General features: G+C 39.9%; 1 protein-coding gene across 1 annotated transcript in view; it reads left to right on the forward strand.

Moving 5' to 3' along the window:
- LOC126471289 (glutamate receptor-interacting protein 1) overlaps positions 1–24396 on the forward strand; it is a 445652-nt gene that overhangs the window by 339621 nt on the left and 81635 nt on the right. Inside the window, exons 11-13 of the mRNA XM_050099408.1 lie at positions 6437–6592; positions 8864–9016; positions 16514–16621. Of these exons, the coding sequence (XP_049955365.1) occupies positions 6437–6592; positions 8864–9016; positions 16514–16621 (417 nt within the window). The remainder of the gene's footprint in view (positions 1–6436; positions 6593–8863; positions 9017–16513; positions 16622–24396) is intronic.

The raw sequence follows: 24396 nt of genomic DNA on the forward strand, positions 1-24396 counted from the left end.
GCAGGGGTACTACATCAGTAGTATGTGGATACGTTGAGAGTTTTGGTCTGATGGGAGGCATGCTAGGGTAGTCTGTGCAGTTGTGATGATCACTATGTGTGAATGGCTTAGTGAACAGAGCATCTGCATAGTGACCAGGAGATGAGGGTTCAAATCCCAGTCTGACACAAATTTTCAACTTCCCCCACTGATATAAATCAATGCTCACTAGCAGATAAATGTCATTAATTCCTCTGTGTCTTGATTTACAATGGCTGCAGGATCAGAATGGTGTCTGTTCTTTTGAGCATGTCTGGAAAAGTAAGTACCACATATATAATAAAAGTAAGACTGGCTAATGATCCCTTCAGTGCAGATGCACACTATGCATAAACTCTTTCAGGAACTGATGAAACACTGTGAGTAATGAGGACAATGGGTACGGGCACTATGTCAGTAGTGTGTGCATTAGTTGAAAATTTGGGTGCAACAGGAGGCATGCTTGGGTAGTCTGTATGTTGTGTTGGCAGAAGAGCCAACACCGTGAGAGGAGGCCAAAATGCACACGTTTTAGCTCATGCAGGCTGGCGTGAGGAGGGATGGACTATACTGACGTGAGGTCTGGAACATGACAAGGAATTAGAATTCAGAAAGTGGACGTAATTAGTTTGATACTTAACTTTAATCCATCAATGATGAATGTCGCTCTTGATGGTACATGATTCACAATATTATCTGTTCAGAATACATTCTTGAAGTAATTATAGTAACTGAATATGTCGCCTTGCTTAGTTGTAGCAAATGATGTAGCTGAAGGCTATGCTAAACTGTCATCTCTGCAAATGAGAGCATATGTAGGCATGAACCATCGCTAGCAAAGTTGGCTGTACAACTGGAGCGAGTGCTAGGGAGTCTCTCTAGACTAGACCTGCCGTGTGGCGGCACTCGGTCTGCAATCACTGATAGTGGCGACACGCAGGTCTGACATATACTAACGGACCGCGGCCGATTTAAAAGCTACCACCTAGCAAGTGTGGTGTCTAGCGGTGACACCACACTGTGCAGTTGTGTTGACCACTTTGTATGCATGGCTTAAAGGTCAAAGTAGTTACCTAGTGAGCAGGAGACTCAGGTTTGAATTCTGGTCCAGAACAGACTTTCAACTTTCCCCATTGATGTAAATCAATGTCCACTAGGAGTTAAATGTCATAAATTCCTTTGTGTCTTGATTCATAATGGCTACAGGATCAAAATGGAGTCTTTCCTTCTGGAAAGAACAGACACCATATATATATATAAATATAAATCAGGTATAATTTCTTCAATTCTGAACATTATGAAGCAAGAGTTTTCACTTAAATTTACTTCATGAGATATCATGATTTGAGGATATTGTCAGTTCATTGCTACGGAAAAATATATGTGTCAAAAGTGCAGTTTAAGCACCAACACCTAGTCACTTCCGAAAACTAACTGTTCCTGATTCAGTGTAATTAATTGGTTAATCTCAAAACTCCATACCTCAAAAGTTATTAATTAAGATCCAGTCTAAAGGAACCATCAATTTTTGAACCATCTCATGTTTCTAAAATCTATTTTGATAATATTACAGCCCAAACTTTTCTGATCAAAGTGATGTTCATAGATTTCCCATTTCCTGGAGTTACGGAAAATATTCAAAATTTAACCTTTTATTAAACATATACTTATATGGACCTGCAGCCATCTAGAACTAAATTAGAATTATATATTAATACCTTCAGTTGCTGATGGGCATTGACATATATTGTAGTGTTAGCAGAAAAGCCAACACTGTTTTTCTAGAGGAGGCCGAAATGCACGCGTTTAATTACACACTGACTGGTGTGAGGTCTGGAACAGGACAATATCTTGAGCATTGCAAACAAAGTAAGTAGTTGATATAATACTTAACTTTAATCCACAATTGTAGAACATCTCTCTTGATGATACATGCTTCACAATATTAATTATCAATTGAATACGGCGCCTTGCTAGGTCGTAGCAAATGTAGCTGAAGGCTATGCTAACTATCGTCTCGGCAAATGAGAGCATAGTTGTCAGTGAAACATTCCTTGCAAAGTCGGCTGTACAACTGGGGCGAGTGCTAGTAAGTCTCTCTAGACCTGCCGTGTGGCGGCGCTTGGTCTGCTATCACTGACAGTGGCGACACGCGGGTCCGACGTATACTAATGGACCGCGGCCGATTTAAAGGCTACCACCTAGCAAGTGTGGTGTCTGGCGGTGACACCACATATATCAACGAGGACAGGTGAAAATGTGTGCCCCGACTGGGACTCAAACCCGGGATCTCCTGCTTACATGGCAGAAACTCTAACCATCTGAGCCACAGAGGGCACAGAGGATAGTGTGACTGCGGGGACTATCTAGCACACGCCTCCCGCGAGACCCACATTCTCACCTTATATGTCCACACACTACATTCTTAGTGTCCATACCCAACACACTCATTACTCGTGGAAGACATTCTTACCAAGTCCCGTAAGAGTTCGGGTAATATGTGAGCATCCACACAGAAGAAGGGGGTCATGGTCAGTATTGCCAGAACTATACACTTATATGGATATGGTGTCTGTTCTTTTGGACATGTCCAAAAGAACAGACACCATTGATGACCTGCACCTGTCTAGAAGGAAATTAGAATTATATATTAATACCTTCAGCTGCTGACGGGCGTTAATATATATCAGTGGGGACAGGTGAAAATGTGACCCCGACCGGGACTTGAACCCAGGATCTCCTGCTTACATGGCAGATGCTCTATCCTTCTGAGCCACCAAGGGCACAGAGGATAGTGTGACTACAGGGACTACCTCGTGCATGCCTCTCGCGAGACCCACATTCTCACCTTATATGTCTACACACTACACTCGTAATGTCCCTACCCAACACAATCATTACTTGTGGAAGACATTCTTACCAAGAATTCGGGGTAATATGTGTGCATCCACACAGAAGATGAAGGTCATAGCCGGTATTGCCAGAACTACATGCTTATATTGATATGTCAGAAAGAACAGATGCCATATCCTTATAAGTATATAGTTCTGGCAATACTGGCCATGACCTTCTCCTTCTGTGTGGATACACACATATTACCCAAACTCTTACGGGATGTGGTAAGAATGTCTTCCATGAGTAATGAGTGTGTTGGGTAGGAACACTATGAATGTAGTGTGTGGACATATAAGGTGAGAATGTGGATCTTGCAGGAGGTGTGCACGAGATAGTCCCTACAGTCACACTATCCTCTGTGCCCTTGGTGGCTCAGATGGTTAGAGCATCTACCATGTAAGCAGGATGTTGTGGGTTGGCAGGAGAGCCAACACCGGGTTACAAGAGGAAGCCGAAAAGCACGCATTTTAGCTCCCGCAGGCTGGCATGAGGTCTGGAACAGGACAAGGAAATTAGAATTTAGAAAAACGGACATAGCTGGTGGAATACTTAACTTTAATCCATTAATGGTGAATGTCAGTCTTGACGGTACATTATTACAGTATCAATAGTAACTGGTACTGGCGCCTTGCTAGGTCGTAGCAAATGACGTAGATGAAGGCTATGCTAACTATCGTCTCGGCAAATGAGAGCGTATTTTGTCAGTGAACCATTGCTAGCAAAGTCAGTTGTACAACTGGGGCGAGTGCTAGGAAGTCTCTCTAGGTCTGCCGTGTGGCGGCGCTCGGTCTGCAATCACTGATAGTGGCGACACGTGGGTCCAACGTATACTAACAGACTGCGGCTGATTTAAAGGCTACCACCTAGCAAGTGTGGTGTCTGGCAGTGACACCACACAGGAGATCCTGGGTTTGAGTCCCAGTCTGGACACACATTTCCACCTGTCCCCGTTTGTATATATCAATGCCCATCAGCAGCTGAAGGTATTAATATATAATTCTAATTTTATTAAACAGGTTATAAATGGCAGCTCTATTGAAAGCCAGAAAAGTTTTATTTCACAACAAATTACAATATCAAAAAGTAGTGTCTTGTCTTTTTGAAAAACACCAGGATACAAAAAATGTGATATATAAAACAATGAAAAATCCTGGATGGAATAACGCCAATATTATGACAAGGACAGATTGCTGGTCACCATATAGAGGAGATAGTGATTCACAGACAGGCACAACAAAGACTGCTATACACTTGAGCTTTTTGGCTAAAGGCCTTCTGAAGTTTCACACGAGCACAACTTGCACACCCACAGGCATGCCCACTGACTCCATCTACTACTGAGGTTGGACAGCATACAACAACTGTACCTGATAGGGGAAGCAATCTGTGGGTGGTCAGGGTAAGAGGCTGGCGGGGTTGGGGGTGGGGGGGAGATAGCTGTTTTGGGAGGGGGTGGGTGGATGATAAGCTGCAGTGACAGTCAGTGCAGTCATGTAGCTCTGTGCTGCGCATGGGCGAGAAGGTTGATACAGTGTGCATTTTGGAAGGTGACAGGTAAAATACAGGAAAGTAGAGAAAGAAAAGGACAGACAGACACTGAGTATAGTAATGTGTTAGAGAATAGAGAATAGCAACAAAGGAAAACAGCATTAGGTTTTGGGATGGAAGAAAAGCCTCTAGACAAAATTGAATGATGGAAAATCCATGATGGAATTACAACAATATTATGAAAAAGATAGATCGCTACTCACCATATAGAGGAGACACTGAGTTGTAGAGTGGCACAACAAAAGGGTAACTATACATTTGAGCTCTCAGCCAAAAGGCCTTCTTCTAAATTAATGCCTCCTCTACATGATGAGTAGCAATTTCCATAATATTTTCATTATTCCAACCTGGATTTTCCATTGTTTGATTTTGCCTAGAGATTTTTCTTCCATCCTACAACCCAGTGCTGTTTTGGAATTACTTTATTCAGAGTCCATCCTTCTCTTTCTCTTCGTTCCTGTGTTTTATCTCTCATGTTCAAAACTGCACACACTCTTACTTATGAGCTGTGTGATCACACTGATCATTGGAGCAGTACCTTACATCCAACAGCTAACCCCCCCCCCCTTCCCTCTACCCTGCTATCCCTCCACTCCCCACCCCAGTCTCTTACACCCATCACCCACAGATAGCTTCTCCCATCAGGTGTAGTTGCTGTTTGCAATCCGACTTCAATGGTCAGAGAAGGTGGTCATGTGTGTGTGAGTTGTGCTTGTGTGAATGTGTGGGTGTTTTCTACTTTAGAATAAGGCCTATAAGCTCAAATGTATATCAGACTTTTTGTTGTTCCTGTCTGTGACTCAACACCTACTCCACATGGTGAGTAGCAATTATCATTTTCATAATATTGTTATTGGTACATTAAATGATTAGTCTCAAAAGTACAGCATGGTTGACTCTATATTCACTCTTTATTATTATTATTATTATTATTATTATTATTATTATCATTATTATTATTCTGTTTATCCATTTCTTGTAACTGACAAAAGAAATGTGAAGTTGCAAGCTGCTGCAAAAAGGTGAGGGTGGACAGGGCAATCAGCCAGTCTATTCATGAGAGCACGGGTTATGTTACTAACAGTGGCAAAACACTATTTGAACATTGTAAAGTGTGACATGTAGGAATACTATAGAAATAATCAGATACTGAACTAATATCATTGTACATGTATTTAAGCAAGTATTGAGTATTTATTCACATTTACCCCAAGACTCATTTTTTGAATTGTAACTGGTATTATCAACATTATGTATGTTTTGTGGGAATAAACTGAACATACATAGTATTATCATGTGCCAGTGTTTTCAATTGCCACTAATACAGTTCCATATTCTGATGCACCACTACTATTAAAGTTTTAGACTTTGTTGGTGACAAATGGAGAAGCTTGACATGGTAGGATATCAGGAAAAGGCAAATATAAAAATGATTCAAATACAGTAGCCTTCGATATCTGTTGACATATACACAACTGAGTACAACTGGTACCAGTTGAAACCTGCAGTACTTAGTTGCTGGAAACATGCCTCACACACTTGATGACCTCAGATGGCCCTCCATTGAAGAGTGGAGCTAGTTGGAGCAGCAACATCATGAGCACTTTGTGGACAGTGTTCTAAGAATTGAGCAAGCACGTTACAGTGAATGGGGTGGAGCAACAAAGTATTCAATGCTACACACCACCAAATTTTTATTTCACAAATATGCAGAGACCTACACTTCCAAAGAGATTGTTTTTATTTTGGTTATTGTTTTTATTGCATAGTAATATTATTTTTATGGCCCTTCATACCACAATACTCATAAAGTATCCCTGAACAACCACCAAAATTCTTTCAGTTGAGTTTGGGTTCTCTCCTTGTATAAATTTGTATATTGTTGTGCAGTAACTTTTATTACATGTTACTCCACATTACTGAAAGATATGTTCATCCTGGATTGACTTTTGCATTACTTCATTTATGTTGGTAGGTGGCCTAGCACAACAAACAGGAGCATTGCATGTTGGTGACCGTTTATTAGCCATCAATGGTCAGTCACTACAAGGGAAGCCACTGTCAGAAGGAATTGCCCTTCTTCAGAGTTCTGGAGATACTGTGACTCTGAAAGTGGAAAGGAGTATTACGCGTAAGTGAGCATGTTGAATCCAATGTCAAGCTATGAAGTTAAATAGACTATTTCTTTTATAAAAAAGACAAAATAGTTAGTTTGTGTTACAAATACTCTGTAACACATATTTAATTTAATCAAAGTATTGTTACTTACAGAGAAAAAATGTCAGTACTTGTGTAGTAAAAAAGCAGCAATCTGAAATAAAACCTGGTATAGCACATTAAATAGTATTTTGGTATGCAATTAATAGTGAAATTTCAGTTTTAACGCTATAGTGCACTGAACTGGATTTCTTCTCTAAATTTTTATTGCTTCAAGCTAACAAGTTAAAGAAACATGGACCCATCTACTGGAGAGCCTTAAATAAATATCGTGTTAATCCTGATGAACTACATTTTTAAAGTGACTAGATGTCCCATTAATGACAAGGTCACTACGGAAAATAAACTCAGTTTGGATAAGTCATAATCTTTCAAAGAAGTCATCCTGGCATACATGATCTAGGAAAATCACATAAAACCAAAAACAAGATGGCAGAACTCCTCTCAAACACAGCCTCATTTGTTAGCACTGGAACTGCTTTGAAGTCCTGTATTCACTTGGCAAGCTGGTAAACTATGTAGAAAATATTATTTATTTTCCCTAGGAATATAGGAGTTATTGACACCATTTGTCTGTGATATGATTTCTTCTGTTGTTCAAACAATTTTTATCATCCCTAAAATACATTGCTGCTTTACACTAATTTCATCAGGATTTCAGTTATTGGAGTTATTGCTATCATTCCATAAAATGTATAGCCATAACATAATGTAATGTTTTCTATGTTATCTTCACACAAATACAGAACTACTGTTTGCTTTCAATCAAATGGCATTAGTTACGAGTAACGTTCCATGTTCACATGGTGTCACTGTATGGTGTTTCAGACTTGATTCTGTTTGATAAAATATTTGTTGTACAGAGCTAAAATGACTGTATGTGAGGTTCAGTAGTTTGATTCACAAGATAACAACTTTGTAAATAAGTTTTCTTACATTGTTAATAAGAACATGTTCTGCTGAATGATGGTGAGCAGTTAAAAGTGTAGGCTCAGTCAAGGCTATTACACATAAATGTGACTTAAGTAGTCAGAACAATTCCAGATATGAGCCATCACAAATCAACTAAAACTAATATTTGTCATTCTTATGAAAATCTTCATGGGCTATCCTATAATGCAGTAGGAATAAGACCTCTCAAATAAATCAGTCACAGAGAATCTGATTTAATCAGCATCTCAGGATTGTAACCAAAATGAGATGTTGCACTTTTTACAAGAGTATTCACCTCAATGGAATTGTAATAATTTAAAATAATGCACTGGATTCAGTCTTAAATCTAATTGGAACAATTTATTAATTTATATGTAGCCTGACAGGAGTGGAGAGAAACAAGTGACAAGTTACAGCTTTGAGCTGATCTACTTTACATGCTGGAATAGGTCCGTCAGAACAATATTAGTAAAAGAGTAGATTAATTACTTTTGAATACATTATGGAAGTGACAGTGATCAATTTGTTACAAATATTTACTATTAAAAACAATCTTGATCACAATTTATTTATTACGGTGACTGGTTTCGAGTGATTGTGATCAAGTTTTTTTTTTAATAGTAAAAAAGAGTAGATTGCTACTCATCATAGAGATAATCTATTGAGTTGCAGACAGGTACAACAAAAAGACTGTTACACTTTATGGCTTTGGCCAGAGCCTTCTTCAGCAAAAAAAGCGCACACATTTTCTTGTGCCTGTCTGTAACTCAACAGCTCATGTATACAGTGAGAAGCAATCTATCCTTTTCCTAATATTGTTGACCTTCCAACATGGAGTATCCATTGTTAGAAGAGAATTGTCTTTGCAAGTAGTTCCTCAGATACAAATCCCAGACTAGTGCAAAATTTTAATTTCTCATAGGTGTTAATAGTGATTTTTATTTTGATTATTTGGATTTATTTCTCTATTAACCCGCAGATCTAGAATCTACAGATGTAGTGAGTATCTATGTGTAAATATGCATTGTAAAATATTAAAGCAAATAAACAGAACTGCTTGCTAATGATGATAAAATTTCAAGTCACATTTAACAGATGGTTCATTTCAAGCACCTAAACTTATACATAGAGCCAGATAATTTATTTTTAAAAGTTTTCTACAACTATTTTAGGAGCATTATTTTTATCAATGTAATACAAAATAATTGTTTGCCTGTTGGTTAAAATAGTAATATATAGAATACTTTTTCAGAAATTCCTCTTATCGAAATTCAAGCAGAAGGTTTGATCCATGGAAGACAGTTTTGTTCAGCTTTGCCATCTGTTGATAGTGCAGTGGCATCATGGGAAAGTAGTATAAGAGGCAACACTCCTCCTCAGACTGCACACGATGACTACTGTGGAGGTAAATGGGAGTGTTACAGTTTAACAAATTATTTATATCATTTAAAAAGTTCAAATTAATGGCTGAATATAATAGAGGGAAACATTCCACGTGGGAAAAATATATCTAAGAACACAGATGATGTGACTTACTGAACAAAAGTGCTGGCAGGTCGATAGACACACAAACAAACACAAACATACACACAAAATTCAAGCTTTTGCAACAAACTGTTGCCTCATCAGGAAAGAGGGAAGGAGAGGGAAAGACGAAAGGATGTGGGTTTTAAGGGAGAGGGTAAGGAGTCATTCCAATCCCGGGAGCGGAAAGACTTACCTTAGGGGGAAAAAAGGACAGGTATACACTCGCACACACACACATATCCATCTGCACATACACAGACACAAGCAGACATTTGTAAAGGCAAAGAGTTTGGGCAGAGATGTCAGTCGAGGCGGAATTACAGAGGCAAAGATGTTGTTGAAAGACAGATGAGGTATGAGTGGCAGCAAATTGAAATTAGCGGAGATTGAGGCCTGGCGGGTAACGAGAAGAGAGGATATACTGAAGGGCAAGTTCCCATCTCCGGAGTTCTGACAGGTTGGTGTTAGTGGGAAGTATCCAGATAACCCGGACGGTGTAACACTGTGCCAAGATGTGCTGGCCGTGCACCAAGACATGTTTAGCCACAGGGTGATCCTCATTACCAACAAACACTGTCTGCCTGTGTCCATTCATGTGAATGGACAGTTTGTTGCCGGTCATTCCCATATAGAAAGCTTCACAGTGTAGGCAGGTCAGTTGGTAAATCACGTGGGTGCTTTCACACGTGGCTCTGCCTTTGATTGTGTACACCTTCTGGGTTACAGGACTGGAGTAGGTGGTGGTGGGAGGGTGCATGGGACAGGTTTTACATCGGGGGTGGTTACAAGGGTAGGAGCCAGAGGGTAGGGAAGGTGATTTGGGGATTTCATAGGGATGAACTAAGAGGTTATGCAGGTTAGGTGGACGGCGGAAAGACACTCTTGGTGGAGTGGGGAGGATTTCATGAAGGATGGATCTCATTTCAGGGCAGGATTTGAGGAAGTCGTATCCCTGCTGGAGAGCCACATTCAGAGTCTGATCCAGTCCCGGAAAGTATCCTGTCACAAGTGGGGCACTTTTGGGGTTCTTCTGTGCGAGGTTCTGGGTTTGAGGAGATGTGGAAATGGCTCTCGTTATTTGCTTCTGTACCAGGTCGGGAGGGTAGTTGCGGGATGCGAAAGCTGTTTTCAGGTTGTTGGTGTAATGGTTCAGGGATTCCGGACTGGAGCAGATTCGTTTGCCACGAAGACCTAGGCTGTAGGGAAGGAACCGTTTGATGTGGAATGGGTGGCAGCTGTCATAATGGAGGTATTGTTGCTTGTTGGTGGGTTTGATGTGGACGGACGTGTGAAGCTTGCCATTGGACAGGTGGAGGTGAACGTCAAGGAAAGTGGCATGGGATTTTGAGTAGGACCAGGTGAATCTGATGGAACCAAAGGAGTTGAGGTTGGAGAGGAAATTCTGGAGTTCTTCTTCACTGTGAGTCCAGATCATGAAGATGTCATCAATAAATCTGTACCAAACTTTGGGTTGGCAGGCCTGGGTAACCAAGAAGGCTTCCTCTAAGTGACCCATGAATAGGTTGGCATACGAGGGGGCCATCCTGGTGCCCATGGCTGTTCCCTTTAATCGTTGCTATGTCTGGCCTTCAAAAGTGAAGAAGTTGTGGGTCAGACTCTGAATGTGGCTCTCCAGCAGGGATACGACTTCCTCAAATCCTGCCCTGAAATGAGATCCATCCTTCATGAAATCCTCCCCACTCCACCAAGAGTGTCTTTCCGCCGTCCACCTAACCTGCATAACCTCTTAGTTCATCCCTATGAAATCCCCAAACCACCTTCCCTACCCTCTGGCTCCTACCCTTGTAACCGCCCCCGATGTAAAACCTGTCCCATTCACCCTCCCACCACCACCTACTCCAGTCCTGTAACCTGGAAGGTGTACACAATCAAAGGCAGAGCCATGTGTGAAAGTACCCACGTGATTTACCAGCTGACCTGCCTACACTGTGAAGCTTTCTATGTGGGAATGACCAGCAACAAACTGTCCATTCACATGAATGGACACAGGCAGACAGTGTTTGTTGGTAATGAGGATCACCCTGTGGCTAAACATGTCTTGGTGCACGGCCAGCACATCTTGGCACAGTGTTACACCGTCCGGGTTATCTGGATACTTCCCACTAACACCAACCTGTCAGAACTCCGGAGATGGGAACTTGCCCTTCAGTATATCCTCTCTTCTCGTTACCCGCCAGGCCTCAATCTCCGCTAATTTCAATTTGCCGCCGCTCATACCTTACCTGTCTTTCAACAACATCTTTGCCTCTGTACTTCCGCCTCGACTGACATCTCTGCCCAAACTCTTTGCCTTTACAAATGTCTGCTTGTGTCTGTGTATGTGCAGATGTATATGTGTGTGTGTGCGAGTGTATACCTGTCCTTTTTTTCCCCCTAAGGTAAGTCTTTCTGCTCCCGGGATTGGAATGACTCCTTACCCTCTCCCTTAAAACCCACATCCTTTCGTCTTTCCCTCTCCTTCCCTCTTTCCTGATGGGGCAACAGTTTGTTGCAAAAGCTTGAATTTTGTGTGTATGTTTGTGTGTCTATCGACCTGCCAGCACTTTCGTTCGGTAAGTCACATCACCTGTGTTTTTAGATATATTTAAAAAGTTCAGTTTCTCCCTCTCCTATTTTAATGTTATATTACATTAATTATTATAGATAGGGATTGAGATGGCGTTGAAAGGTGAGATGACTATAAAAAATCATTCCACATGCTGAACAAACTGGGAAAAACTGGCATAATGTATTCTTATAATTGAGTGCATCACTTATCACTTTTTGTTGGTTGTTGCTTGCTTGGAAAAGTCTCTATTAATCTTTACTTCTACCACATAAATCTTCATTTCCTGCACATGCTAACTGCTAAAAGATGAACTATTATCAGAATACCAGGTCAACAATTTTATTCAACTTAGTGTTGGTCTGTCTCAGGTGACAGAGGATATAAGATCACTCTGTAGGAGTTCACCAAAGAAAACACCATGGTTATAGCGGATGGGGTGGGTAATAGTACTGACAGAGATCCTGAGTACAGTATTGAGTGTGACCTGATAAAGATAGTATCAGTGTAAAGAGATACCAGTGTTTAATTTGTATCTGGTTTGAGATATCATGACTGACCACATTTGAACTCTTCTGCCAGAGGAGATAATTGTGAGTCAGAATAGCTGCTTATGTTGAGTGTAGGATTACACATTTGTGTGGTCCCTGTTAATTCGATCAGCAGATGCAATTATACTAGAAATAGCTTTTGCACCAACAGGAAAGGAAAGGGTAAACTGGCTGTGCTAATAGCAGAAAACCTAAGGAGGGGGGGAGGCAATGTCATGAGTAGTAAAATACCAGTTGTTACAGGGGTCAGAGTGGCATATTTTTAGGGTAGGGAGGACAAGAGAAAACCATATTTTAAGAGAGATTTGAACTGAAACAAACATTCAGCTTGAGAAAGAAGTCAAACAGGATAATTCTAGCATACTCCACCAGTACAATCAGACATTATTTGAAACTTTTCAGCAATCAATCCAAATTTTATTTTGATCCACTTATGTCTCTGTTAGTGCTTGCATTAGAATATTCTATGACTGAGGATCAAAAAACAATGACATACTTACTTGCACTGATGATTTAGAATCATCAAACTCAGTTTACATAAACTGCCATTCTGAACTTCATATTGCCACTGGTATAGATATGTCAAGTGTTGCAGGATTTAGTTTAGCATCTCACTAATGTAAAGCACAAATGAAGAAGGAGTGGCACATTCATCAGGAATGTTCATATTCTTAAGAGTATAGAAATAAATAATGTTTCCTTGGAACAGCATATGTAAGTATGTTCAACAGAAATTTAATTTCATAATAAATGCTTTATAATAGTAAGTGTGTCCTGAGCACCTGCATATAATTTTAATCTGCTCTTAAATCACATTGAGGATCTATTGGCCTATTTATCAGTAAAAATTAAAAAAAGAAAAAATTAGTGGTTGCAGGTGATTTTAATATACTGTTGTAGAAATTATTTCAGTAATAATTTATTACAGCCAGTAGCATTGTCAATCAGCTTCATTCCTACAGTGAACTTCCCAACTACAGTAGCTAATAGCTCAAAAACAGCCTTTGGTAATGTGTTTATAGAAAGGTCTAATGAATAAAATTAGGTGTCAAAACCAGTATAAAATGACGATTTATACCATGTAGTGTGGTCCCATATGTTAAATGTTGGTACTGATCTGGATAAAAATCTACTAAGATAAAAATTAATTAGTGCAGCAAACTCCTCAAAGACATGAACCGAAGTGACATATACATTGCTCATGAGATGAGTGAAAAATACAACACATTTATTAATGGTGGCATTATCTTCTCTGAAAACAACTTTCCTACAAAGGCAACACAGAGTAGACCAAAGTCTACAAGAAGCCCAGTCGGAAACGCTCTGATACTGACACTATATCTAATCAAAATGAGTATTGCAAAATATTGAAGATAGTAATCACAGCAAATGCATAATGAAATACAGATGGTCACATCAGACAGCAAAAGGGTGACAATATGGCATACAATGAGGGAGGAGACTGGTAAAACCAGAGATGAGGAGTGGCAGCTAGCTCTAAGAGTAAATGATACACTGGAAATAGGTGTGTGCAGTGGTGTGAACCTTTTTAACAAGCATTTCATAACTATTACTGAAACTATGGGATTGTTGGGTTCAGTATTCACTGCCATGGACTATTCAGACCATTTAGTAACATGAGTACACCAGAACTAGTAATTTCAATCATAAAATCTTTAAAATCAAAAGTTGCTGGAGCTATGGTCACCATATTAAGCTATTTGTGTAATCAATTGTCTATCACTGGAATGTTTCCCAATTGGCTTAAATATGCTGAAGAAGTTGAGCCCCAGAATAAGAAAGAAGATAAAGAGATATCATCAATTTTCTGTACAGTTCCACTTTTACCATATCCATTAAAATTTTAGAAAAGGTGATACACAACTAACCCTCAGACTACAAATAATATAATGTCACTGTTTAGAGTTTTAATGGGTTCCGATATTGAGAGAGCTATTTACACATACAGCAAGAATGTACATAATGGACTAGACCGTAAATTACAGGCTAGAGGTACCTCATTTTATCTGTGAAAAGCATTTTAATGTGTTAATCACAATATCCATTTAAGCATATTAGATTATTATGGTGTAACAGGAAATGATACAAATTGATGGGAAACATACCAGTAGTATGTCAATAAGAAAGTTTCCTGTATTGAGCTATCCATCAGCATCCACTTGGTAACTAATTACATGTGGTGTTGTAAAGATTTGACATTTCACCAATAATATTACCAGATGCCAAGTCTGTTTTGTTTTTAGGGGATATAAACATTGCAATAATCATCAAAACAATAACAGTTTTTGAAAAATAAGTTAATGAAATTTAAATTGACATTAACAAATGGTCCCTAACCAATATTTTGCCACTAAACTTTGGAAAGAGACATTATATGCAGTTGAGGGCTTTTATGAGGTTTCCTCTCACAGTGTACACAAATTCTGATGACAAGCAGATAGAAGAGATTTACACTGTTAAATTCTTTGGTCTGCAACTTGACAGTAAATTCAGTTTGAAGGAACATACAACAGAACTACTAAAGTACCTAAGAAAATCTTTATTTTCACTGCACATGTAGTCAAATGTAAGTAATTTAAAGGTAAAACAAGCTAGCATTCCATTCCATAATTTCATGTGGGTTTATCTTTGGGGTAACTCATTGAGCCAAGTTAAAGTTTTCAGAGTCCAGATACATGTACAACACCAGACAAAGTTGTCAGGCTCCCAGACGACATAGTCAGATGACAATGTAATTTTGTATATTTACACACCATTGGTGGGTATGTAAATTGTTAGAGCAGCAGTTCTCTGTGACAGGTAGGTTGACCAGAAGAGTGCATTAGTGTTATTCAAGTTTGGTGTTATTACCAGGCCTGGCAGGGCATTTAATGGGTGTGAACAATATCAGATTTTGAGTGGGTACAGTAAAGAACACAGAGATGCTGCATGCACATGTGAGACAACATTATCAGTGCCTGACAGTTTGGAATGAGCTTCATTGTGGGTCTCCATTTGGTCAATTGGTACAATCATGGAATATCCAGATTTGTGGGACATTTTGATGTGGCATCATCCCATGTTGGATGGCATGAAAACTTGAGGGCAGGTATACTTGCCGTCAAGGTTCTTGTCATCCACATCATATCACCTTGAGAGAGGAAACCGTACTGTGCACCAGGCATATCGTAACCCCTTCACATCTACATTTGTCATTTCAGAAAAGTAATGGACTCCCTGCAAATTTCCTTGTCATCCTGCATTATTGGTCAGAGACTACCAGCTGGACTAGGAAACTACCATTCAACCAAAATGTTTAGATATGTGCCATATCGCACAGCAAAGCCTGATCAGGCACAGCTCAGATGCATATAAATACCTAGCAATTTAACACTTAAGTCACTTCTGTTAGTAGCACAGCTCTATCACCATGACACTGTGATGCTTCGGCTCTATAATTTAACTCTGCATCAGGGCAGACTAACCTGAAACCACAGCACCTGGAGCTGTCACCACATTTGGCTTCAGATCTGGAAAGCAGGTTGCCAGCCATTAGTGTACAGTAATGGGTCACTGCCATAATGTCACCTGCCTTCCATCTGCTGGAGAGCATAGGGTGTATGAGGCATGCCACAACACAAGTGGCCATTGCTGGCCATGAATGCATGGAGCAGTTGTGTCATGAGCCACTTCCTACCTGATGCTGCACTCTGTCAATGTTGTGAGGTGACAATATGCAGGAGGCTGCTGGATGTCTCAGTCATGCTGCCACTTCCTGTACTGAGCCATGGTGGAGGGTCATAATAAAGTAATTTGGAATTTCAGGCTGCTTGATTGGCACCGTGTAAAGTCTCCCTACACCCCAAATCCACCAGCTATTGCATACAGAATATATATTTTTAGATTTATTAAGAGTTGCATTCATTTGTGAAACAAATTGTTAATTTTGAGAAATCAAGTGTGGATGGGCGTATCTGCAAGCATATGTTTTATCTTCTCCCCCTCATTTCGCCCTTCTTCAAACAAACACAAGCACATGAGGAAAGATGAGTAATTCTCATAACACTGGAGTTTGAACAGAAGGTTTAAATAAGTTTTAACAAGAAAAACAATGTCAAAATACTTTATTAAGTATTGCATTGATTACATAATCAACTAAATACTATTATTTGTAGTGAGAAGCATTTCATATGATGCAATAGCTATTAATTCTTATAGCATAACACATTTCACAATTTATTTATTTATTTATTTCTAGAGAGCAGCTCAGTGAAGAGAAAACACAGAAGTACTGTTATACATAATTCTACCTCTCACTGGGATGGAACTTCACAGAGTTCACACAGTATAGACAGTGGGCAGTCTGGTAAGAATATTATCTGTTACTTCAGTGATGAGAAAACTTGATAGATGCAGCATTTCTGTAGTGCAGGGTCTCATAAATTTATATATGTGTGCAATGAATACCCTTTCCTATGTCAAAATTTATTGCACTCTGTAATATGCTCTTTCACTAATGAATATCTATCTCATGACATATTCACTGCATGGATGTTTGTCAGTTTTAAATATAATTGAACAACATGCCCACTTTGTTAAATGTAGAATTTTGTCAATTATCTGGTTTTTATTTCGGATTTATTGTGTTCATCTCTGGGGTATGATAGTCTTGAATTTTCCTGTATGACTAAATCTGTAATTTTTATAGATGTTCTGATTTGTTGGGTCATCTCAGCTACAAAATAATAATAATTTGTTCCTTTACACCTCTGCATTTTAGAATGCTCAGACAACTGGATCACAAATATTACACAACTAGCACATTAATTTGATATTTATCTGCTCACACAGGTTACATAATTCTAAGTATTCATTATGTCCTCAGAGAAACCTGTTGTAGCTTTACAACTAACTTCACAAAACTCTCATTGATGATTACTCTTCCTACCAAATGCAAGAGAGGGAGATCAGTGATTATAGTTGAAGAACATCACTGGCAAAGACATTATTTAGATTTTTTGATACATATTCTTTACTTAAGCTTAACAAAATTGGCATAAAATACGATTTACATAGTTTCAGGCCAAGTAACTTCAAAATTAATCTGATCATACAAAATGCAAACAGCAATGTATTCATATGAAATACATCATATTTTTAGACATACTGTCATGTTGAAACCACAGTCAAGTCCAAAAACATCAAATACACAAGCATTACAGATACATGATATTTCAAAAACTTTCCAGAAATGATAAATCCTAAATACAAGTAACTGGTTGGGTTTGAACTAACTACCTGCAGCACATCATCAATGATGCTAATCACTAGACCACATTACATACACCACAGCTCATAGCATTGCTCGCTCTCCTGAAGAAACAGTGAACTGCTGTTTCAGAAGTTCTCATTGGAGCTGATTGCAGAACATTGGATGTAAATCTTGACAATGGTTCTCTGTATGGCTGTGCTGGTGGGATTCTCAGATTCAGTTCATTTTGCTACATCCTCTTCACTATGATGCATATCAAAGGTAGTCCCTCCATTAAAGCTTTGCAATCACCAAGTGGGTCTTCAATTTCCTTGAACCTCCCATTGTCAATTTGCACCTCTAGTCTGTAGTTGGGCTTCATATGGAGAACATGTGTGAAATCTCTATCTCTATGCTTTTGCCTTCTTGATGAAGGGTCATAATTCTTGACTTCATATGTGACATCTATCAAGCAACAAAGGCTATGATACAGCCCAAACTAGCACTTTATTAACTTTTGCAGTAGCCCCATTTTCAGCACAGGTGTAAAAACCCATTCCAAGTCTCCAGGGCTGTGGTTGATATTATAGTGCCCTCAGTCTTTCTCCAGGAGCATCCAGGTTCTGTATGTGAGCCAGCTGCCTTGCTTCTTCAGTTCTGGTGCTGAAGTGCCTCAACTAGTCATCCTGAGTGTCATCCATTTGAAATTGGAACAGTGTATCCACTGTCATTTTGGCCTCTTGACTGCAGAGCGCAAAGAGTGGTTTGAAGCATGTAGTGTCTTGCTTCACTGTGTTGTATGTGAATGTCATGATGAATGGTATTGTATCCCAGTCTCTCTGTTCAACATCAACTTACATTGAGAGTATATCTGCTACACTCCTATTAAAACATTATTGATACCATTCAGCTGTGGGCAAAGTGAAATTACACCTGATACTAGTCTTGATTGGAACACTTTTCCACAACCAGAGATCATCACACAGTGTGCTCTGTGCTTCAAGTGATGCCTTTTACAAGGAACTTGGCATTTCTGGAACTTTGCTAGTCAGCACAGACTTGATGACAGCGTATCAGGTGAGATAGTTAGTGTGAAATATTGTCCATTTATTCCTGTTTTTCATCTGCAGCAGCATCCCCAAGAGGCCGATTCCAGTATGGAGCAATGGCAATGCTGCAGGCAGAATTGGTACCAGATGCTCCAGAGACAAGTGTGCCAATTGCTTCCATCATTGAAATTCCTTACAGTGGCTCACATACTATCTAATGGGTCACTGGAGACCTAACAGTGATGGTTGCATCTGTTTCAGCCTACAGTCTTCACAAATCCTTGTTGACCAGACGTTGCAGCATCGTGGAAATACATCAGAATCACTGCCTGCAGTTGAGATTGAATGACAAGCAACCATTTCCACCCCACTGGATCATATTTCCCCCTGTACAATGTTCCTATTGCTGGTTCCTCATTTTTCAAGGCTTCTATGGTTTCTAGCAATGCTGAATCTTCCCTCATTTCAGCAGCAATGTTATTTAATGCAGTGATAACAGAGATTTGGTCCACACTGCTGTGATCCATCAAAGGAGTCCTTGCAAGGCAGTGAGCATCCTTATGTTTGCATCTGTTTTTTTTTTTTTTTTTTTTTTTATAAACCATTGTGACATTGTACTGCTGAAGCTCATTCCCCATCTCACTGGTCCACCTGATGGCTCATTCAGGCTAGTCAGCCACTATAGAGATTTATGATCCATCACAATAGTGAGTGGTGCTAAGTAAACACTGCTGGAACATGCTGGTGGCCCAAACAAGTGCAAGCCCCTCGTTCTCAGTTGTAGAGTAGGTATTCTCAGATTTGGAGAGTACTGTGAAAGCATAAGCTATCACCTTTCCAGCACCTACCTGAATTTTTACAGGAACAGACCCTATCCTGAAGCTGCTAGCATTGGCATGAAGTTCTGTCTTTGCATTCTCATCATACAATGCTAAAAACAGATACGTTAGCATCCCTTTAACAACACAGAAAGATCTTCCTCGCACTTTTTTTGGGGGGAATCTGATATCTGCCTGCAGTAGTTCTTGCAAGGAAGTACCTTTGTGCAGAAGTTCTTTATGAATAACTGGTGGTATGAGTACACTGTAAGCAAACTTCTTACATCACAGATGTGCCAAGGTGTCAGAAAATCTGTGACTGCTATTTTCTGTGCACCTGGATTGCTCCACCACCATTCACTAGACATCCCAAGACTTTTATTTCTTGGGCAATGGAGAGGCACTTTTTTTTATTCATACAGAGACCTGCAGCCTAAACGAACTTCAACACAGTTGTTGGTCAACTTACATGTTTTTCAGATGGCTTTGACAAAAAGAATTCATTGAGCCATTAGCAGTTATGAAGGCAGGCTTTTGCTGGTCAGCCTCTTCAACCTCGTTTTGTCAGTAACCTATCTACATGTCCATAGTTGAGAAATACTTTGCTCCTTTCAAATGCACTGGGGTGTTATGTGTGCATGGCAAAGGACAGACATCTTTCTTCATGGTTTTGTTCAGTTGGCAGTAGTCAGTGCACCCTTCTTCTGCACACACTCTCTGAAGTTTCAGTTGTGTCATCTTGCAGTACCTTTTCTCTTTTCTCTCAGATCATCTGTCATTCATGTGGCAACACCCTTGATGAGTGCTGACTAATTGGTGGATGATCCTCAGTGTTGATGTGGTGCTTCATCATGGGCTGCTAGGTCTGTCTTTTCTCTACTCTGATTCTGAAGACATCCTAAAACTGATGAAGAATGGCTATCACTCACTAATGTTATTCTTGATCAGCCCAGATCCTTTTGCATTTTGATAGTAGCTTCCTCCCCTGCATTGCCTGTACTGAGAATGGAGCTTGATTCTTTGTTGGTGACAGTAAGCTGTCTTTGTCAGACTGGTTCAACTGTCTCTACCCACATACCTTAAGAGGTGAGTTGTGGCTGCTTGTGACAATTACTGCTCCAAATTTCTCCTTGACTAGCTACAATTTTTATGAACATTGCTAGCATGTAGATTTGTTTTGTGTGCCTGAGTATCTTTCTGCCATCATGAAAAGGTTGACAGTTTAACTGAGCATCTTGATTGACAACTGGCACTTGTCTCGTTTATGATGGTGGGAAACAATGTCTCCAGTGGCAAGCAACTGGCCAGAGCACTCTTTGTTTCGTGTACTTGTTATTTTTATTGTCAATCTGGAAGTCTGATCTTCCACAGTCTACAATTGCTTGTAATATCTCCAATAAGTCCCATCCAAAAATAACATTATGACTACATTATGTTAAAATGACAAATTCAAAGGGCCGTGTTCTGACTTTGATAATTATTCTTGTAATGTACGCTCCTGTCAGATGGATGTATGTCCAATTTGCAACTTTCAGCACAGTTTCTTTTGTATCATAGAGCACAAAATTCTTTAGCTGGTGATGATAAGCATTCAATATTAAAGAAAAAGAAACCCCTTAAATGGCTATTACATAGACTGTCTGGCCCTTCATGATGACATTGATGAGATTTACTGCCATCTTGATAACTGTCATCCATGGAGGTTTTTCATGTGTGATGGTCTGATCTCCATATATGGTTGACTTTCTTAGTTTTCTTGAATTGTAAGGGTGGTAAGCAGCTAGTACCTCTATATGGTAACATGGAATGACTGGCATATTGAAGAGTCATCTTGACCAAGATTAAGCAATGACTTTCAGCTGGAAAGTCAACTATAATATTTGCAGTTGACTTACATGAATAGGACTTTTGTGATGGTTGATATCTTGCTGTGTAATAGTCATCAGACATTTTTATTCTAGCACTGCAGTAGCACACAACATGTACACCAGTGAAAATAGACTGGCATATTGTCCTCCATCCTCCAAATTTCTGTTATTCTGTTAGACATTTTACTTGGTAGAAGAGTTGGTTGTACCTGCATTGGTCAGATGCTGTGTTATCATTTGATGGAGGCTGGATATATTTGAGTTGGCGGAGTCCATTTTCTTGGTGCACTTTGATGGTAGCAGAGATTCATGCTAAAGCCCAGTACACCTCTTCTTCAATATTATCTATTACCTTTTGATGTATGTGATTGTCAGTCACTGCTGATATCTTTTGCTTACTTCATCTGACACCTGTGGGTGCCATAAACTGCTATATCTCTTCTATTACTACTTGGTATATGAGAGAAGTGAGGTCATGGTGTTTTTCCACAGCTGTCATGGGGACCATATTCTAGAGTCAGTAATTCTTCTTTCAGCTGACTATTTTTCTGTTGCATTTCCTTGGTGCACTGGCACCACTTGATGAATTCCTCTGTGATGTGACATCCTTTATCAGAAGAGCTCAGTAAATTTCATCAAGCATGAGATTTTGTTGGTCTCTGCTATGTTAGGATTCACAATGTGGCATAGGACCAATACATTATGTATATATGACTGTATCATTTCCTCATGATGTTGGGCTCTGTTCTTCAGCTGTTCCTCCATGAAGCTGACTTGCTCCTGATTGACACCAAATTTCCTTCAGTTCATCTTGAAATTTGTACCAGCCACTGAGCTTCTCTTCATTGTTCACAAGCCACTGCTGGGCTGTGCCATCCAAGTAAAAGTACACATTTCCCACGTACATCATGTCATTTCACTTTTTGTATTTGATGACACAAACAAATCCTTTCAGCCATTTCATCAAGTTCTGACTAGGATCCCCAGAAAACACTAATGGAAGGCTGATATGCATCCGACTTACTTCGATTTTGAAATCCACCTGTCTCCTCAGTATACTGATCATAGGAACAGTGTGATGCTTGTATCTGGTTTCTGCCCATGTAGACAACAGCTTTTATGTTGCATAATAAAAGTCATGATGATGCACATGTTTTGAAGTATCTGGCATTTCCACCACAGTATCACACCAAAACCACAATCAACTCCAAACCCAAAGGCAGGGTCATAAATGAAGCTCAACACTTAATCTGAAAACACGTTTATTGCTGACACCACCTTAGAACCAGAGCAGAACTGACCTCCTGGATAGAGTATGCAGCAATTTATACAAACATCAAATATTCCAGAATGTTCGTATTCCAGAATGTACAAACATAACAAGTGTAAGATATTTCAAGAGCCATCGGTACCGATGATCATAGCAGTCTGGTCCCTTTAATCCCACAAACCAACCAACCAAGAACCATTCATAAATGGTAAATCCTAATAATTTCTGTTGATTGGTTTTGAACTGATGACCTGCAGCACCCAAATCAGTGACATTAACCAATATGCAACACTGCATGTGCTACAGCTGATGGTAATATTTTTGTATGAGGATACTGTCTTTTTAAAACAGAGGTGGATCTCCTCCACACCAACACCAGCATGATGGCCAACTCAAAAGGTCTACTGCCACCTCTGCATAAGGGTTAGTTTTCACTAAAGTGAGGTGTCGCAGGATGTGGGTACTGCGATGTCTGGTTAAGGTTAACCATTAATACACGCTCATCTGGAGATAGATTGGGTTGAAAGTCAAATGAAATGCAGTGGTTTGGAGGGCAGAGGAAAAAAAGTGCCAGGGCAAGAGCCAAGGGGAAAAATATCTGCAATAGTTAGGTCAGGTGGTAAGAGCAGTAGTGGATGTCTTCCTGCCTGCGACAGGTCGTGCAAGGATACAAGGATAGGCTTTGTTAGTAGTGGGTATCATGCATGTCGATATCTTTGACATTGTGCAGTGCTATCACTCAGTGGTTTCCACTGGGTGCCAGTGTTGATCTCTTGCTCAGCGTCAGCAAAACTGTAACAGTTAGGTTTGTCATCGATTTGTGTCCAATAAGTCATATATCATATGCACAGTGTAGGGTGATGTTGGCAATTTCTTTGTGCATCAGTGGGCGAGCTTGCTGGTTTCCCTGCTGTAGCCTTTTGGTTGGCTTTAGTAGCAGCTGGTATTTCCAGTCAATGATGCTGATATGCACGGGCCTGCCAACGTTTGTCAAATGACAAATGGTGTGTGTCATCTTGCCATAGGTGGTTATGTCCTAGCTAGCAGTGTCTTTAGCCACTTATGCTTCCACCTATGGTTATGATCATAGTTTCCCAGAGTAAGGATGAAAGGATTGTTCGAGTGTCTTGAATTCCTGTATAGTCATGTGACATGTTTTTTGAAGACTCCCTTGAGGGTTTCAAGGAAGTATTCATTGTGAAGATCCATGGTGTGTGTGAAGCATGGAGCATTGCTAATGATTCATAGCACTTTGTTCTGTATGATCTACAGGTGGCGCAGTCATGTAGGAGCTGCATATCCCCAGACGGGAGCTGAGTATGTCATCAGAGGTCCAATCAGTGTCATGTATGTGGACCTCAACACCGTCCTATTCAGTGTGATTTCCCTGTTGAACATTGGGTACAGTTGTTTGAGCCTCATGTGCACTCTGTTGGCAATGTATTCGATGTGGTTTCCCCATGTAAGTTTACAGTCCAGCCAGACACCGAGATATCTGACTTTCTCTCACAAATGTATTGGGCATGTATCTAGTGTTATCTGTCTACTGTGTTGATGTTTGCACAGTAGTTTCGGTCTGCATGTAAACAGAACTGCTTTGCACTTACTTTAATACGTCATCATTCCAATCAAGGCTTGGCAGTTCTGAGTGCTGTCTGTATTTGTGAATTAATGTTTGACGGTTTCCAATCTTACGCAAGGATGGCTGTGTCATCCATGTAGATGGATAACATCATGTTTTGTGTTGCTGGGAAGTCGTTAATGTACAGGTTGAACAAGATGGGCCCTAAGATGCTTCCCTGGGGTACTCCAGCTTGGATACCATGTTGTGTTGATTGTTTGCCCAGCACATCAGTGTTGAAACATCCGTTGTGAGATATGAGTG

This window comes from Schistocerca serialis, chromosome 3 (assembly GCF_023864345.2).
Source record: "Schistocerca serialis cubense isolate TAMUIC-IGC-003099 chromosome 3, iqSchSeri2.2, whole genome shotgun sequence".
Lineage (NCBI taxonomy): Eukaryota > Metazoa > Arthropoda > Insecta > Orthoptera > Acrididae > Schistocerca > Schistocerca serialis.